Source organism: Phaenicophaeus curvirostris, chromosome 5 (genome assembly GCF_032191515.1).
Source record: "Phaenicophaeus curvirostris isolate KB17595 chromosome 5, BPBGC_Pcur_1.0, whole genome shotgun sequence".
Classification (NCBI taxonomy): domain Eukaryota; kingdom Metazoa; phylum Chordata; class Aves; order Cuculiformes; family Cuculidae; genus Phaenicophaeus; species Phaenicophaeus curvirostris.
Window position 1 is genome coordinate 16,985,907 of NC_091396.1, and position 15,368 is coordinate 17,001,274.

General features: G+C 38.5%; 1 protein-coding gene and 2 non-coding genes across 8 annotated transcripts in view; all 3 read left to right on the forward strand.

Annotated features, from left to right (window-relative positions):
• Window positions 1–536: 536 nt before the first annotated feature.
• Window positions 537–15,368, forward strand: part of NAP1L4 (nucleosome assembly protein 1 like 4) — a 28,738-nt gene continuing 13,906 nt past the window's right edge. For 2 of the 6 annotated variants that reach the window (XR_011337507.1, XR_011337508.1), the window contains exons 1-10: window positions 553–585; window positions 2,324–2,364; window positions 4,525–4,556; window positions 5,748–5,809; window positions 6,744–6,843; window positions 7,760–7,901; window positions 7,998–8,084; window positions 9,569–9,688; window positions 10,415–10,486; window positions 13,591–13,730. Coding sequence is in view for 4 of the 6 variants with exons in the window: in XM_069857736.1 (XP_069713837.1) it covers window positions 4,543–4,556; window positions 5,748–5,809; window positions 6,744–6,843; window positions 7,760–7,901; window positions 7,998–8,084; window positions 9,569–9,688; window positions 10,415–10,486; window positions 13,591–13,730 (737 nt within the window). In the remaining 2 variants the exon portion in view is untranslated. Of the gene's footprint in view, window positions 586–605; window positions 653–2,323; window positions 2,365–4,524; window positions 4,557–5,747; window positions 5,810–6,741; window positions 6,844–7,759; window positions 7,902–7,997; window positions 8,085–9,568; window positions 9,689–10,414; window positions 10,487–13,590; window positions 13,731–15,368 lie in introns of those variants that run through there. The other 4 variants (XM_069857734.1, XM_069857735.1, XM_069857736.1 and 1 more) reach the window with 4 other exon arrangements.
• Window positions 8,270–8,397, forward strand: LOC138721663 (small nucleolar RNA SNORA54). The gene has a single exon (XR_011337593.1). It is a non-coding gene; the product is annotated as a small nucleolar RNA SNORA54 (small nucleolar RNA).
• Window positions 11,586–11,706, forward strand: LOC138721662 (small nucleolar RNA SNORA54). Its single transcript, XR_011337592.1, has one exon. It is a non-coding gene; the product is annotated as a small nucleolar RNA SNORA54 (small nucleolar RNA).

A 15,368-nucleotide genomic window follows, 5' to 3' on the forward strand; every position in this document is an offset into this window, starting at 1 on the left:
CCAGGGAGGTGGTTGAGTCACGTTCCCTGGGAGTGTTTAAGGCACGAGTGGATGAGGCGCTGAGGGACATGGTTTCGTGTTTGATAGGAATGGCTGGACTCGATGATCCGGTGGGTCTTTTCCAAGCTGGTGATTCTATGAAACGATGCTACGAAAGCTCTTGTTGGCGTGTTCAAAAAGACGCTCCATCTGAAACATCAAAAAGGGCCGGTTTCGTCATAGGAAGCGCTCCGCTCTTCGATCCTGCTTTCAACCTCGCGAGTTAAGTCCGGCCGAATGGCGTGCAGCGAGGCGCTCACCCTCCCGGCAGAGAGCGCGCTCTGTCCCTTTAAGGGCGCGGGCACGAGCCCCCCCGCCCCGCATCACGCGCTCTCCCCGCGCGCACATCCCCCCTCCCTCGGGCGCCGCGCTCGCTCTCTGATTGGCTGAGCCCCGCGCTGTCGGGCAGTCAACACGGGCCGCGTGCGGCACGGCGGCTGCGGCGGCGGCGCGGCCGGGGCCAATCGGCGGCGCCTTTGCTGCGGTGGCCGCGCGCGCCGGGGCCAACGGCAGCGGCGCTTCTTGGGAGGCGGTGGCGCGGCCCGGGTGAGGGAGCGCGGGGCGGCGCGCGCGGCTGCTTCTGCGGGCGCGAGGGCACGCGGGGCGCGGGCAAGTGAGGGCGCGGCGGGGCCGCCGGCGGGGGCTGAGGGGCCGCGGCGCCGCCGTCGCGGGGCTCGCCGCACGGGTGGAGCGCGGCCCGGCGGGCAGGGGCGGGCCCGGCCTCGGAGGCTCCATTTTAAGGGCGAGAAGTTAGGAGCGAGGGAAGGGGGGTGCGTGAGGGGTGGTCTGCGTTGCTCTGTGTGTGGCCCGGCCCGGGGTGGTGGGGAGGGGGAGCTCGGGGGGGATCGTTCCGCGGGGTGTTTTGTCCGCCTCGCCCCGCGGGGCTCGGGGTGGGTTGGGCCTGGCCCGCGGAGGTCGGGCGCGGCCCTTTCCTGTGGCCTCGGCCGCGGTCTCGCGTTCTCTTGGCGCTGCGTGGGGCTGGGCTCAGGTTTTCCTGTCGACGGCGCTGCCTCTGAAGCCAGGGCCCGTTTAAGTCTTTCCTCCTGCTACGGCTGTTTACCGCTTATAATGCTAGCGTCTGTAGGATTTGGTTGACTCTGTTCCTCTAACATCTGCCTGCGAGACTTTAAAATGACAAAATAAAAAAAAAAATCAAATATCTAAGTTACAGGTGAAACCAGAACTGCTAGGCAAACTTTTATAACGTCGTCTCTAGCCAAAATAGTGCTTCCTCAAGAAAACTTCCAGGGTGAGCTTAAGTATTCCTAATGTTCAGGGGTTGTGGAACAGGATAATGAATTTCTTCCCCTTGACTATTTTTTCTTTTTTTCTTTTCTGATTTTTCTTACAAAATCTATTGACTGTTATGTTTGTGACTTCCCACAAAGCTACATCCCAGCAACTCTAAAATGGAAGCCATAACTTTCCCTTCTGATTTGTTGTAGTTACGAAAACCAGAAACAGTTGTGGGTAGGTGTCTTTGTGTGAATTCAGGAGTCCACTAGTTTCCTGTTTCACATTCCAATTGTATTTAGAAGGTTTGTACAAGACGTGCTTTTTTAGCAGTGAAGGTTTGTTCTGTACATGCTTGTATTTTTGGTACATACGTTTTGTCTGTACATACTTGTGTTTTTAGTATGTCTTGCAATTAAAATATAGGCTTTTCCTTTAAAGTTCTATCCTTCAGAGCACTGTTTAGGATGAACTTTTGCTGTGTTAGTCTACATCGAGTTTGCAGTTTCCTGCTGTTTTAAGTGACTAACGGTGTGTGACATTTGTGCTAGACAAATGGCAGCAGCGTAGTTTATGGGATGAGTGGTTGCCGTAGTTCCCCTCTTCCCCAAAGCTTCATGTCTGCAGTAGTTATTTGAAAACAGTGAACTGTCCAGAAAAAGTAAGACAGGAATTTGGTTTCTTGTGGGTGGTGGTAGTGATGATAACAATACCTTGCATTCTTTTTTTCCTTTGAGTTATGGTAGCATTTTCAGGTCTTGAGCATCTGTAAACTGAGCTCACTTGCTCGGAAAATAACTAAGGAAATAAATACAAATGCTCAGTGCTTTGCTGCTGTGCTTTTTCAACCAGGTGTGCATTTAACTTTATCTCTATAAAATCACTTTACTATTTCCTTCACTGCCTGCACCAGCTTTAACCGAACAATTTTACTAGTAACTGTGGCAGTTAGGTCATTGTAAGATGGCTGTAATGCAGTTGGGAATTGCAAGCTGTTTTGCAATAAATCTTCTTTTAATTATTTATTTATATACTACTTTTTACTTTTTAGTTACCGGAGGAACAACTTTGAGGAGCAAAACAAGACTTAAAGTATGTATTTGCACCAGGGAACAGCGTCCTTTTTTTTTTTTCCTTTTTTTCTTGGGTTTTTTTTTTTGTTAGAACATGCCCAGTTCATGTTTGTTTCAGTGGAGATTAATTCAGCTGCTATTTAAAAATTATTCTTGTTATGGGAACCTTACTCCATATTTTCCAAACATGAATGGGGATGGAGTGAGAATCTTGTCTTCCCTCAGCAGGGTTCAGAAGTAGCTCCCCGCAGGAAATGCAACGCAAACAATTGAGCAGAAGAATTTGTGTGTGGAATTTATTTTTTTCCATTAGCTCTGTGACTGGGCTGAGGTTGGAATAAACAAGTCTTTGAGGCTAATTTTTAAGTATTGTGAGTCTATATTTATAGTTGCTTACTATACCTTTCTCTAATAGTGACTAAGATCACGTAACTTATTGGCTGAACTCTGGTATTAGGTCAGTTTGCAGTGTCTTACCTTTTTAATAATATCTTTCTTTTTTCCTGCCTTTTGTCTGCTATGGAAGAAAGACTTGTGTATGTGCCTTTATTTCTTCATCTGTAAGATAGTAAAATTCTTCTGTTTAGCTCTAGCGAATGTCTGCTGGCATTGTTACTTTGTCTTGTTAAGTTTAAGGCAAGAACGAGTGTTTGCAAATAAATATTCCTGGGTTGTTGAAGCATACCTAGCCTATAAGAAGCCCTTTTTGTTTGTTCCTGGACTTAAACTATAGGGTGGTCTCATATGCTTTTTTGGTAGATGTTAAACAGCTGTACTTCCTGTGGAACAATCTAAGGTATACTCTTGTTAACTTCTGTAAATGAACAAAGCTTTTCAACTCTAGTGAAGCATCTGTGAAAGCATTACTCTTCTGGCTTTGAGCAGGCATCGGCCTTTTCCAGATCTGAGAGTGCGTGCAATCTCTGGGCCCCCTGCTCTGGCTGCCACTCAAGATGTCATTAACATTTCGGTTTGTCTTTTGTAGCTGTATATTAGAAGCTAGGCTGAGGATCAGTCTGCTTCGCCGTTACAGAGAATCTAAGTAATTAGAGCTGTCTACTCCCATGAATGTTACTTCTTAGTGTAAATTTGACTTGTAGACTAGCATCTGCTTTCTGGAAAGCTTGATAATGGAAAGTATCGCCTATACTTCTGTATGGTTTGTAGTGAGTGCTTGGATTTGTGATGAACTGTTTAGAATGGGAGGGGGGCAGGAAGAAAACGTCTTAGTAAAACAGATTTACAGGTTTGGGTATTTCACCCCATTAAAAGAATAACAGCAATAAAAGATAGGCAGTCTGGCTTCCTCTAGTTGCTTAGGAGACCTAATTTAGATCTCGAGGGCTGGAGTAGCTGCCCTAAACTTGCTTCCAGTCATTACTAGTACCAAGACTGCAAATTCTATGCTTCTTCTTTTTCTCACTACTGATAAATGAATTTGAGACAAATCTTTATACAGAGGATTTTGCCTTTGTAGCTACTTTCAAAAACCTTCCTCTTGGTAAAGAATTTTCTTTCCTTTGGTGTTTTACTCCTCTTTATCTAGCAGCAGGTTTAGTTTGTTATTCAGTGTAGCGCAGCAGAAGCAATTATTCACAAAAATAGTCCTGACTAGATGCGTACATGAAGTGTATTTGTCTGCTCAAGTGTCATAAGAAAAGTCATTCTGAATTTGTAATTAATTTGAACTTTTGTTGTTTTCAGATCAAGCATAGTAATATATTATATGCAGAGATTAAAAACTTCGTTATTTATTGTGATACTGTCAAGGAATTAGAAAATAATATATTTATTTCTTCCTCTTGGCTTGATTTTTTTCTTTTTTTTTAATACAACGTGGAGCTAGCTGAGGAAACTGGTTGCTTGACTTCAAACTGAAGACTTAGTCTGGTAGAAATGGATTAACGTCTGGAATACTTAATAGAAAAGAAATAAATTTTAAAAGGTTAAGTGAAAGCACCATGCAGACCGTTTAAAAATGAGCAAGTGCCAGTTTGGATTGGGTATTATGGGAGCTACTCACTTTACTGCAAGAGTGTATGCATTATGATTTCTTAGCAAAACCAGTGACCTTTAATTTATTTTGAGGTTTTAAGCAATGACCTGTTCTGTTTTGATGTTCATGTTGAGGTAAATGAATTAACATTAAAGTATTATTAAACACTGTTTCAACTTGCAGGTGGATACAGGCGCGCAGATGGCAGATAACAGGTATGTTGGACTGTTCTCTTCCATGAGAGAGGTTTTTTTTTTTTTTTACTTATGAAGAGTGGGTAACACAACTTGAATAAAAAAATAAAATGATAATATTTTCTCTAACAAGACTGTTTCTTTACAGCAAGGACAAAGCGCTCTTTTAGTATAGGAGAAGCTGTGATGTAGGGTATTGGATACAGAATTACTCTGTTCTTGGATTAACATAATGTGTTGTCTTGGTTGTTTTCAGTATTTGTATTTAAATGCTTCAAAGATTTAAAGAGAACGTTTATCCTCAGTGTTTCTCTGATCTGTATGATTTGAGCATGCAAAAGGCAGTGTTTTATTTTCTAGATTTTATAGTGTTTTTGGAATTAAACAGTATTCAGCTGGTGTAGATACATACGTGAAGCTGGTCCTTCAAGGCTTGCAGTGTACCAGAGTAAGCTGGATAAGCTAGTCTATCCAGCAGCTAATAATAAACTGTTTGCATATGTGATATCTTTTCTTCTTTTGTATTGGAGTTAGGGTTTACTTCAGCAATACCCAGTCTGTGTTTTGTGACCTATAAACTGGCCGGCAACACAGGGAATGCTTGCTGGCTCTTGACTCATTCTGGGCTCTGTCTTTTTCCAGCACAGGAAGTGTGATGAAAGGCATTGCGGCAGGGAGATAGAGAGGACAGGGACATGAGCAGGAGCAAATGTTCCTGTTAATCAAGACAACTTGATATAGATCTTTGTTTCCAAGAGCTTTGATCTCTTCTTTATCTTCCTTTCTTACCTGTATCTTTTCTCATGCTGTTCTTCATCACCTACGTTAAAAGGGTGTCTTGTATTTTCATTTGGGAGTAATAATGTTTTCCTGTCCCGAGAGACCCAATACAGGTGAAGAGCCAGACATTCACTTAATGAGATTAATTTATCTGTCTGATTTTTGTTCTGGGGGTTCTCTGTTTTGTTTTGGGTTTTGGTTGGGTGGGTTTTTTTCCCTTTTTTCCTTTGCATCCTGTTCATCTTAGGAGAACTAGTTTCATATCCAAACTTTTAAGCTTTGAGAAACTTGAAGACATAAATACGTATATTTTAGTGGCATACTTGTTTATAAAACTTGCCCTTTAGTAAACATTGAAAAATCAGAATATTTTTCTTCTTAAATGTATTATAAAGTGATGCCTTTTTAATATATTATTTTTAATTCTTTTAGTAAAACAGAAGATACTGCTTCAGATTCTGTGGAGGCTGCTAAAAATGCAAGTGACAAAAAAGGTAAAAAACTCCATAGTAGTAGGTAACATTACAAAGGTGGAATATGTGTATTGTCTTGCGTATTGAAGCTTCTTTACCTACAGTTCCAAAGCCTTTGCAGTCAAAACTACAGATGTTTGCTGTTGAAAGCAAAGCAGTGGTTTCTAGGCTGATTTTTAAATTTTTTTAGAAGTCTGAAGGGAAGAACAGTGAGAATCAATGGAAAGGTTTAAGCAAATGTCTTGCCGCTATGACCACCTGTGTGGTTATTAGTGAGGATTTTTAGTTCCTAACCAGAATCATTTTAGTTTTGACATCCCATAAAGAGTTTTCTGTGAGCTGTTGTGATAACTGAGAAGTATCACAAATTCTGCAAGTATCTCTATGTAAAAATTAGTAGTTGTCAAGGAAGTGATCATAGAATCACTAGGTTAGGAAAGACCTTTGAGATCATCAAGCCCAACTGTACCAACCAAAATACTACTCTGCTGCTTTGTTTTATAGTACGCAAAGGTTTTGTAAGGTTTTCTTTCAGGAGTCAAGCTGGAGAAGAGTTTTACAGAGGTATCGGAGGTATAATTCAGCGGTTTTGTCTTGCAAATTTGTACATGACTTATGAGCTACAGCAAGTATTAAGGGAGGATACAGGAATTCCTACGTTGCCCTCTTACATAAAAGGGAAAACAAGAAATTTGCTTGCATCATCAATGTACTGCTTCCTTCTAAAAGCAAAGATTTCATATCTTTGCAAAGAGAGCGCCATATTTTCTACCATTACTCAATTTTTTTCTGAAATCTAATCCTGAAATAATTTTGCTTGAGTTATTAGTGAACTATATTGGTACTATTTGAGATCTGGAAAATAGTATTTTTACTGTGACTGCTGTAAGATGAATGGTATGACAAAAGCAGATACGTTCAGATTTGTTTTAAAAGTGGGCTTCTGTCTTCATAGAAAAGCTAGCAGACCAAGTGATGCAAAATCCGCAGGTCCTGGCAGCTCTACAAGAACGGCTTGACAGCACAGCGCTTACTCCTTCAAGTTACATTGAAACGTAAGTACAGGGCATAATAAAATTCTTTGAAGACCGAAAACGTAATAGAATGTTGTTAATGTATAATTGAGGTAGGAAATTAGGACAAATGATTCACTAAGAAAAATGGTTGACTTGAACAGTGATTTATATAGTGGTCTGTTTCTGGAAGGAAGACTCAAGTTTTAGTTTACTTAGACAAAATTAAAACCAGAATTTTGTCCAGTTTAGTATCTTCCTTAGCTGTTTTTATTTCAGTTAGAAGTAACTCCCTTTTGTTTCCTTCTGCGACCCTTATTCTGTCAAGGCATGTGCTGCATTGATTGATGATTTCTAGAAGACTTACATCCAGGATTTATTGGAAAGTTCAGGACTTGTAAATCCTTAGTTCTGTATTAACTGTAGAGTAGACTTAAACTTTAAATTTCGCATTTAGTAGATGCTTGTGCGTTCATTTGTTCACTGGGAGTAGCTAGTAGACCTCTTTTCTAAAAAAAGTGACAAATCCTGTAAAATGTTTTTTTTATCTGACTACATGCAGTTAATATTTTAAAGCATAGGCAGGCAGTGTGTACTTTTCAGAGTACAATCTATGAATCAAAACTTTTGCACTGTTGAATGCCCAGTCCTTATTTTTCATTTATGGAGTGGCACAACTCTAGTAAACAAAGGTATTAATTGTGGGTCTGAACTACATGGCGGGGGTGATGGCTCCAGGGAATGGAACAAAAGACAACACCTTTGAGAACAACTTGCGCAGGAGAACCTATTTCAACTTTTTGAAATAGATTTTGAGGAAATATTAATGTTTGACATAAGGTGTTTATTTAAAAATTGGATTTACTTATAAGCAGCCTATTTCACAGTGATAATGTTAAGTAATGCTGAGGTAACTAACTTTTAATCTTAAAATAATTGTGGGTGGGGTTTTTTCCAGTTTACCAAAAGCAGTGAAAAGAAGAATTAATGCCTTGAAACAGCTCCAGGTGAAATGTGCCCATATAGAAGCTAAATTCTATGAAGAAGTACATGATTTAGAGAGAAAATATGCAGCGCTTTATCAACCCCTTTTTGATAAGGTGGGAATCTTTGTCTCCTCCTAGCTGAGTCAGTTTTATTTGCATATATGTAATTTTACATCTTCAGTTACATTCTTGATTTTTTTTCGAACGCAGCGAAGAGAGTTTATTACTGGAGAAGCTGAACCCACAGATGCAGAGTCAGAATGGCACAGTGAAAATGAAGAAGAAGAAAAACTAGCTGTGAGTACAAGTTGGGTAGTGAACTACAGATGTATCAGATTTTCAGCATTAATTCCTGTACAGTGTTTTCCATTGGAAGACTCATCTTTTGGAAATAAAGGTTTTATCTGTATTGTGCTGTTGTGGTGAATATACTGCTTTGTCTAGTGATTGCTTTTAAACTTGCATGAATTGAAAAGTTGCCTTTGCACTGTTCGTAACCTGCTAACAGTATCTTTCTGATAATGGGTTCCATTCCAGTGCTACATAATACCCCAAGATAATCGAAGGCTGGCTGTTTGTCTGCCTGCCCCCTTTATTTTGGGGGACATAATTAGCTTTCATATTAATAAATTTAGATTAAAAATACATAAAATGGAATTTGCCTAATAAAATATGTTCTGGCTAGTGTATTACTACTTGCTTATTGAAGAGGAGCTACCTAGATTTAGGAGGGGCTATATGATATAGACTGCCTTTTACTCATCATTATTTTTGGAGACGCATACCCATGGCTTGCTGCTTTTTTTAAGAGAAATGAGCTTTTTACAATGTTTTGTTTGCTGTTCTGTCAGGTTTTCTTTGCCTCTTTTTCCTTGGCTTGTCTTAGTTTTCTTTAGACACTGTTCTGTATATGAGGCAAATTGTCTTTGTTTTTACTGATCTCATGAGATTTAACATGATGCAGTACTTGGTGCATGTAAGCAGAGAAGAGGTTTGCTAGGCTTTGTGCAAGTACAGCAGTGACAGGCCATGTTCCATGCAATTGTAAGATCAGAAACGTGTCTAGATGGTAAGCAAACTGCTGCTTTGTGTTCTTGGTTAGACATAAGCCAAGCAGCTGCTGTTCAAATGGTCTTATATATTTGCTGCTATCTAGTGGTGTAAAAGGAAGGGTGCAATACAAATAATTCAGGCTCTGAATTTTCTGGTTTTCAGGGGGTTGGAGAAATGACATAATTATTCTTTTGTTTATAACAATTGACATCAGTCACGTGTAGGGAATCTTGTATCACAATACATTAATAATTGAAGACAAGGTAATAATGAAAAATAACAATAAAACTAGCTTTATCAAGTATTGTGCAAAATTGGGAAGATAAACCAGTATTTCAGAGGGCAAAGTTAAATTTTAAATTTTTAGATGAAACGTTGCAAAAGGCCCGTGAAGCTGTGAGTGAGATGAATAGAAAAACATACTACTTTTTTTTCTACTTGTCAAGTCAGTGAACCCTCACTCAGCCTATTTAGTCTGTGCAGAAGAATTCCAAATAAGTTGAAAGTAAAGCTGAATTAAATGTATATTTGTTGAGTTGTGTAAATAAACCTTCTGTCTCTTAACTCCATTCATTTATGGAGACAAAAAACCAGTAGATTTTAAATAATGTTCTTTAAATGCAGGTTCAGAGGTGGCAAATGTTTTGTACGTCTGCCTCTGTTTGTTAAATGTATTAAGAAGTCATGATTTCATCTCTTAAATGTTTCTGTATTTATTTATTTCACAGGGAGACATGAAAAATGTAGCGGTAATAGAAGAAAAAGGAGAAGAGACAAACATTAAAGGAATTCCAGACTTTTGGTTTACGATCTTGAGAAACGTAGATATGCTAAGTGAATTCGTACAAGTAAGTTTGTCTTCTGAAAACATTTAACACATGATAGAAGTTACTGAACTGCTACATTTCCAGTTAATAGTGAGTGTTAGCGGAATGAGCATGAGACCAAATCTTTGAGTTTTCAGATTCCCTAATATTATTCCTCAAGTTGCTTGAAAGACTGGTGATGGTCAAGTAGAGCAGCTGACCCAAATTGCTAAACACTGTGGATTGTTTAAGAAATGATCTTGTAACAACTCTTATAGATACTGAAATTCAAGTTCATATAACAGCTGTTTCCCTGCAATTTTTTTAAAGGATTTTTTTTTGTAAGGGTATTGTAAGCGTATCTTTGGATTGGTTTCATGTTGAATAGTGTATGCAGTTTTGCCCTCATTTATTTTAATAGCTTTTAAGTGTTGGTAAGGAAGAACCCCTGAAGGCTATATTCCTGTGAATCTCACCAGCAATACCTCTCTGGAATTAAGTTACTTTATTTTCAGTAATGTTCATGCAGCCTGGGATGGCGGTAGCTGTATTTCATGAAGGCAAGACATAACAATTGAGACTTAGGCACTGCCATTTGCAACTACCATTAAAAAATTAGGATCCAAATCTGAACTTCAGCTGAAATTGTTGAATAATTAGAAGGTTTGATTCTTTCTTAAGAACAGGTTGAATAAGCAAGACAAGTCAAAATTTTGTTATTCTAAATGTTGCTTGCTGAATAGGAATTTCTTTTTTTTTTTTTTTTAGGAATATGATGAACCAATCTTGAAACATCTGCAGGATATTAAAGTTAAGTTTTCCGAACCCGGACAGCCTATGGTGAGTTTTCTTGGGATTGTTTCTCATAAAGATTGTAGTAATGATATTAGCAGCATTTCATATTTTTTCTTTCCATTCTTTTCAGCTTTAATGTACGTGGAGGGTTTCTGTTGTCTGATATCTTTGTATTTTGCCTTTTAAAGACTTACCTTCAGCTTTCCCAATACTTGTTTTTTTTCATCCTTAGGCTAGATATCTCTGGACTTGATTGTAGTTTCTAGATTCCAATTCTGGCTCAATCCTGTGTAGTTCTCACTTTCTTTTTCTCTATCAAATTCCAAATTAGCTACTCATACTAAGAAAATTACATGGCTTCTTTCGGTTTGAAAATGAATTGTGGAAAAAATATGGGTGTTACTTACTAGTTGAATAGATCATCAAAAGAAGATTGTACCCAATGAGTAACTTTTGAAGGACAAATTTGCCTTTTCCAAAGTTGTTCTGTTGTTTAAGTTTAGTATGCAGAAACAGATATTGTTTGTGAAAGTTGTTCTGTTTCTTATTTAGCTCATGCAGACTATGCTTATTCCTTGAACTCCTTTTGAGAGGGAAGCAGGGAGGAGGATGGGATTTGAGCCTATACATCCTCTTTACTTCATCTTTGTGCCCTTTTCCCTACGTTTGGTGGGTTTTTTTGGTTATAGAGTTGTAGTCTTCTGGCAAAGATTAAAATAAATGGAAAAACTGTTTTATTGAAGAGTCACGTAAGAAAGATGGAAGGACTCTCAAAGTACTCTTTAAAGATTAGTAACAGCTGAAGCAAAGTGCTCATTGTACCAATAAAAATTGAGCTAATAATAGGCAAGGGAAATAGTATAGACAGAGGAAAACTGGGAGTTAAGTACTTAAATATTGCTACAGGTGAAGGAGAGGATTCGAGTTTTATGAAGAAAATGAATTGTTTAAGCATAAAGTAGTTGTAAGAAGTTGGTGTATTGTGTTTTTGTTTTAATCTTGAAGCATAGCTGTTCAGTGGCATTTGGATGATTTGAGAATGATTGGTTTTGCCTACAGCATTTTTTGTGTTCTCGTTGAGCTTTGTTTCACAGTACCTTAAGTAGAAGAACTGCTCTTCAAAAATCAATGGATTTATCTTTTCTTGCACTGTTCGTAACCTCTTGACAGCATATTTCTGTCAAAAGGTTCCATTCCAGTGCTACATGAAATCCAATAATGGAAGGCTGACTAATTCTATGTCCCTTCTGTATTTGGAGACAAAAAGCTGCATTCCCAACTCCTTGAGTGAAACCTGTTGTTGTGTACGGCTGTCTTGTCAGAAATCCTCTGGCTATTGAAAATTGCTGCAGCAGTAATAGCTCACATAACCAGTGATAAATAAATGCACTAATTCTGCTGGGGATTAGGTTTTGCCACTGAAAGAAATACATGATAGGTGGTAATTTGCTGTTACCTTTGACCCTAAATGATTCACTGTAGTTACTGTCCTCCAAAAGTAGATTTACTTGCCTACAGTAGTGGTGCTTACAAAGTTCTGTTTGCCTAGAGTCTGTACATAAAAACTTTTACCTGCATGAAGCATAAGCTATTTCTTTACAGGTTGCCTTTATTTATTTATAATCATATGAACAAACCTATATATGTTTGTATAAATGATTTCTATTTATGTAACTTATATTTGTTTGGATGTCAGGATCCTTAGATAGCATATTCAGACCTGGATGACACATCTGGGTATGACTTGAGTAAGTAGTTTAAAATAAGGCAGTTCTCTTTTTTGAACTTTGAGAACAGCTCATACTTTAGGGGAAATCTAGAAATATGTGCTATAAAGGTAAGCTGATACCAAAAGCAAAGATATCCAAATAAAGACTACTGGAAAAGTTATTGCAGCTCTTCAAACAATGTGTGAAACTTCAGCCTCTTAATATTGTCTCTTAGTTAGCAGGTATGGAATGAAATACTGAAATGCAGTCCCTGCAGGTATTTTTGTCTTGCTAGTCCTTGAGATCCTGCATGTAAAATAATGCCACTGGCTATCTATTTATAACTCCAGTGACAGTTTGTGGGAGTATCTGGGTATGAATGTTAATCACTGCTAGCAGATAAGGTAAGTTTGTAACTCGTGCTGTAAGCATGCTTGCCAGAGAGACTTGCCGTATCCGAAAACAACTTTCAAACTGTATTACCTATCTTGAATTGCTTAAAAAATGGAAATAAAGCAAAAGTAAGCTATGTGAAGCCAATATGGATGTTCTGATGCACATCTGGTTTCCAGTTTCTTCCTTCCCTGAAACTGTGAGCACATGAGTTGGGAAGGCTGATGTTGCTGCTAGTCCCCATCACTCTAGTGCTAGGTTTAGCTCTTATGGTATATTGCTGGGGTTGTAAATAAAGTATTTAAGGTAACTGTTAACACCTGTTGTGGCTGTGCAGTAGCTGCTGGGTTTTGAGTTGAACTGACCTGCCTAGGGAGACTTTTTCATCCTTCAAGTAACTAAAGCAATGCTGCTGAAAACCTGTTTCCCTTGTTCCAAGGCACTTTGAATTTTGTTTCGCTTTTAAATACCTCATGGTTGATCCTGAGTGCGAAGTGGCCATATGTAGCATTGTGCAGTCAGGTTTTGAAAGTTTTACATATTTGAGAATTGATTTATTTTGTTTGTTGTGGTTTTCTGCAACTGGAGTCTTTTGTTCTCCATGTAAGTAGCTGAATTTCTGCAAACAACTTTTGAGTGTCACAGAAGGGGTGAACTCAGACATAAGTAGTATGTGCCTCAGGCTGTATCCTGTTAAAATAGGGATAGTGACTAGTATTCCACAGAAAATCAAACTAAAAGTACTTATTTCTATGGTTTCTTTTAAGACAGCAGTTCTATATGTAAAGGCAAATGAAATGTAGTAGATTACCTGATTATAGTTTGAGTGTTAATATTAGCCAAGTTTGTTCTAGCTTCTTGCACATTCAGAATTGGTTGACATTCTTCGTTTCCTGCTTCTGCTGTAGTTTGAAAGATATATTTCCCATCAAGTTCTTACGATTTTTTTTTTCCTGCATTCTTGGCTTGGTTAATGGTAATCCTACTGATGCACTGTTTCAAAGATAAAAATTAATGGTAACAAAATGTAATGGAACTTCCTTTCAGTCTTTCTCATTAGAGTTCCACTTTGGGCCCAATGACTACTTTTCTAATTCAGTCCTGACGAAAACATACAAGATGAAGTCGGAGCCAGACAAGACAGATCCCTTTTCATTTGAAGGACCTGAAATTGTTGACTGTGAGGGGTAAGGCAAACTTGAAGTTCAAAAAAACTTCTGAAGTAATAGTCTATATTTTCCATAAGCTGTTTTCTCTTTCTGTGACAGAGATTAACAAAGATAAAGCATTTGCTGACAAAAGACTAGGGATGATCATGGTTCTAGCCTCAGCATGCAGAAGTAATAGGTACATAGATAAGTATTTTCACATTGTGTGCGTTTAAATCTTGCACCTTTCAAATTTGATATATTACTAATGAGGTAACAAGCCTTTTACTTCCAGGTAATGGGGTAACTTCATCTTAGGTGTTGGATAAGTAGCCTTAGACTCTCTTGAACTCATGGTCATCTCTGCAATTTTTATTCCAGTAGTACTTCTGAATCTGTTAGGAATGGGTCATAGTATGATTTGTTCTTTCAGCCTGTTTTGAGGCTGGAACGTACTGGCCTTGCAGTTTGGTTCTGGCAGTTGTGGCTGTGTACTTCTGAATGAATTCAGAATGCAGCAATTTTTTTGGCAAAATGTATTCAGAAGCCAGTTGTGGGATGATGAATTATCATCTCTGTTCTGGAAGTCCAGTGAGTTGGAAGCCATGCTAAATGATTTGTTTGGGCACAAGTTTGTTCTGTCTAATCTAACCTGTACTCTTCCTGTCAGTAATCTGCATTGTAACTGATGTTCAGTGCCATACTAGAGTGCTTAACTGTACCTTATTTTTCTTGGCTACCTTGGTGTTTTTTCTTTTAGGATTGTTCCCCATACCCTTTTCAAATAGGGTGTTTGGGTGAAATGTTTTTTTTGGTTGGGTGGTTTTTTTTAGTTTTTTCTTTTTTTTTTTTTTTTTTTTTTGCGAGCTAACACTTACGAAGTGCCAAATAAGTGCTATCTTGAAGGCACTCTGACAGCCTTGAAACCTTTTGGCTTTTAGTGCTACTTATGGGCTTTGGAATTCACCTGTAGTGAGGCAAAACATTGGCTGCATGTTCAGTGAAATTTTTGCTTATGTAAAAGGATAGTCCATTTTGAAGAAAGCTGGAGTTAATTCCAGCAAAATGTTTTCTATTTAAGTTTTGGAGGAGGAATAATTTTCTAGAGTTTCTGATATTTCAAAACTTTGATTTCAGTTCATTCTTCCTGATGAAGATTATAGGCACTAGAATAAGTACAGCAGGAAGACCTTTGTCTGACTTTTTATGCAGGTTAAGCATAAAACTGTTGACTTTGAGCCTTTATCTTCAGAAGATATTTTGAGGCACTTTAAGGGTTAACTGTGACACCATTATTTCGTTTAGAAATGAACTAGCTATGTTTACCACTCACTCCACACGTTACCATGTGTGGTTTTGGATTAAAACAATGAAGATTCTCTCTCCATCCACTTACAGAGGTAAAAGTGTCAGTTTGCACAGTAGCAGAAAGGAACTGAAAAGTAAGCACTTTCTAGCTTGCTGTACTTGACTGCCAGTCTCAGTACTGTTATTTGGAGAGCAAAACTGTGGTTCTTGCTGGCTGCCCTTTGTGTGTTTATTTTAGGATGGCTGGACACTGCCTTTGCCAGTAATGAGGGGACATAACGTATTGTTTTCTACTGGTCTCACTGTTGGAAGAATAATTCTTAACTGAACTGAGATTTGTTTGGAATAGCTTAATCATGTCCTTGGTTA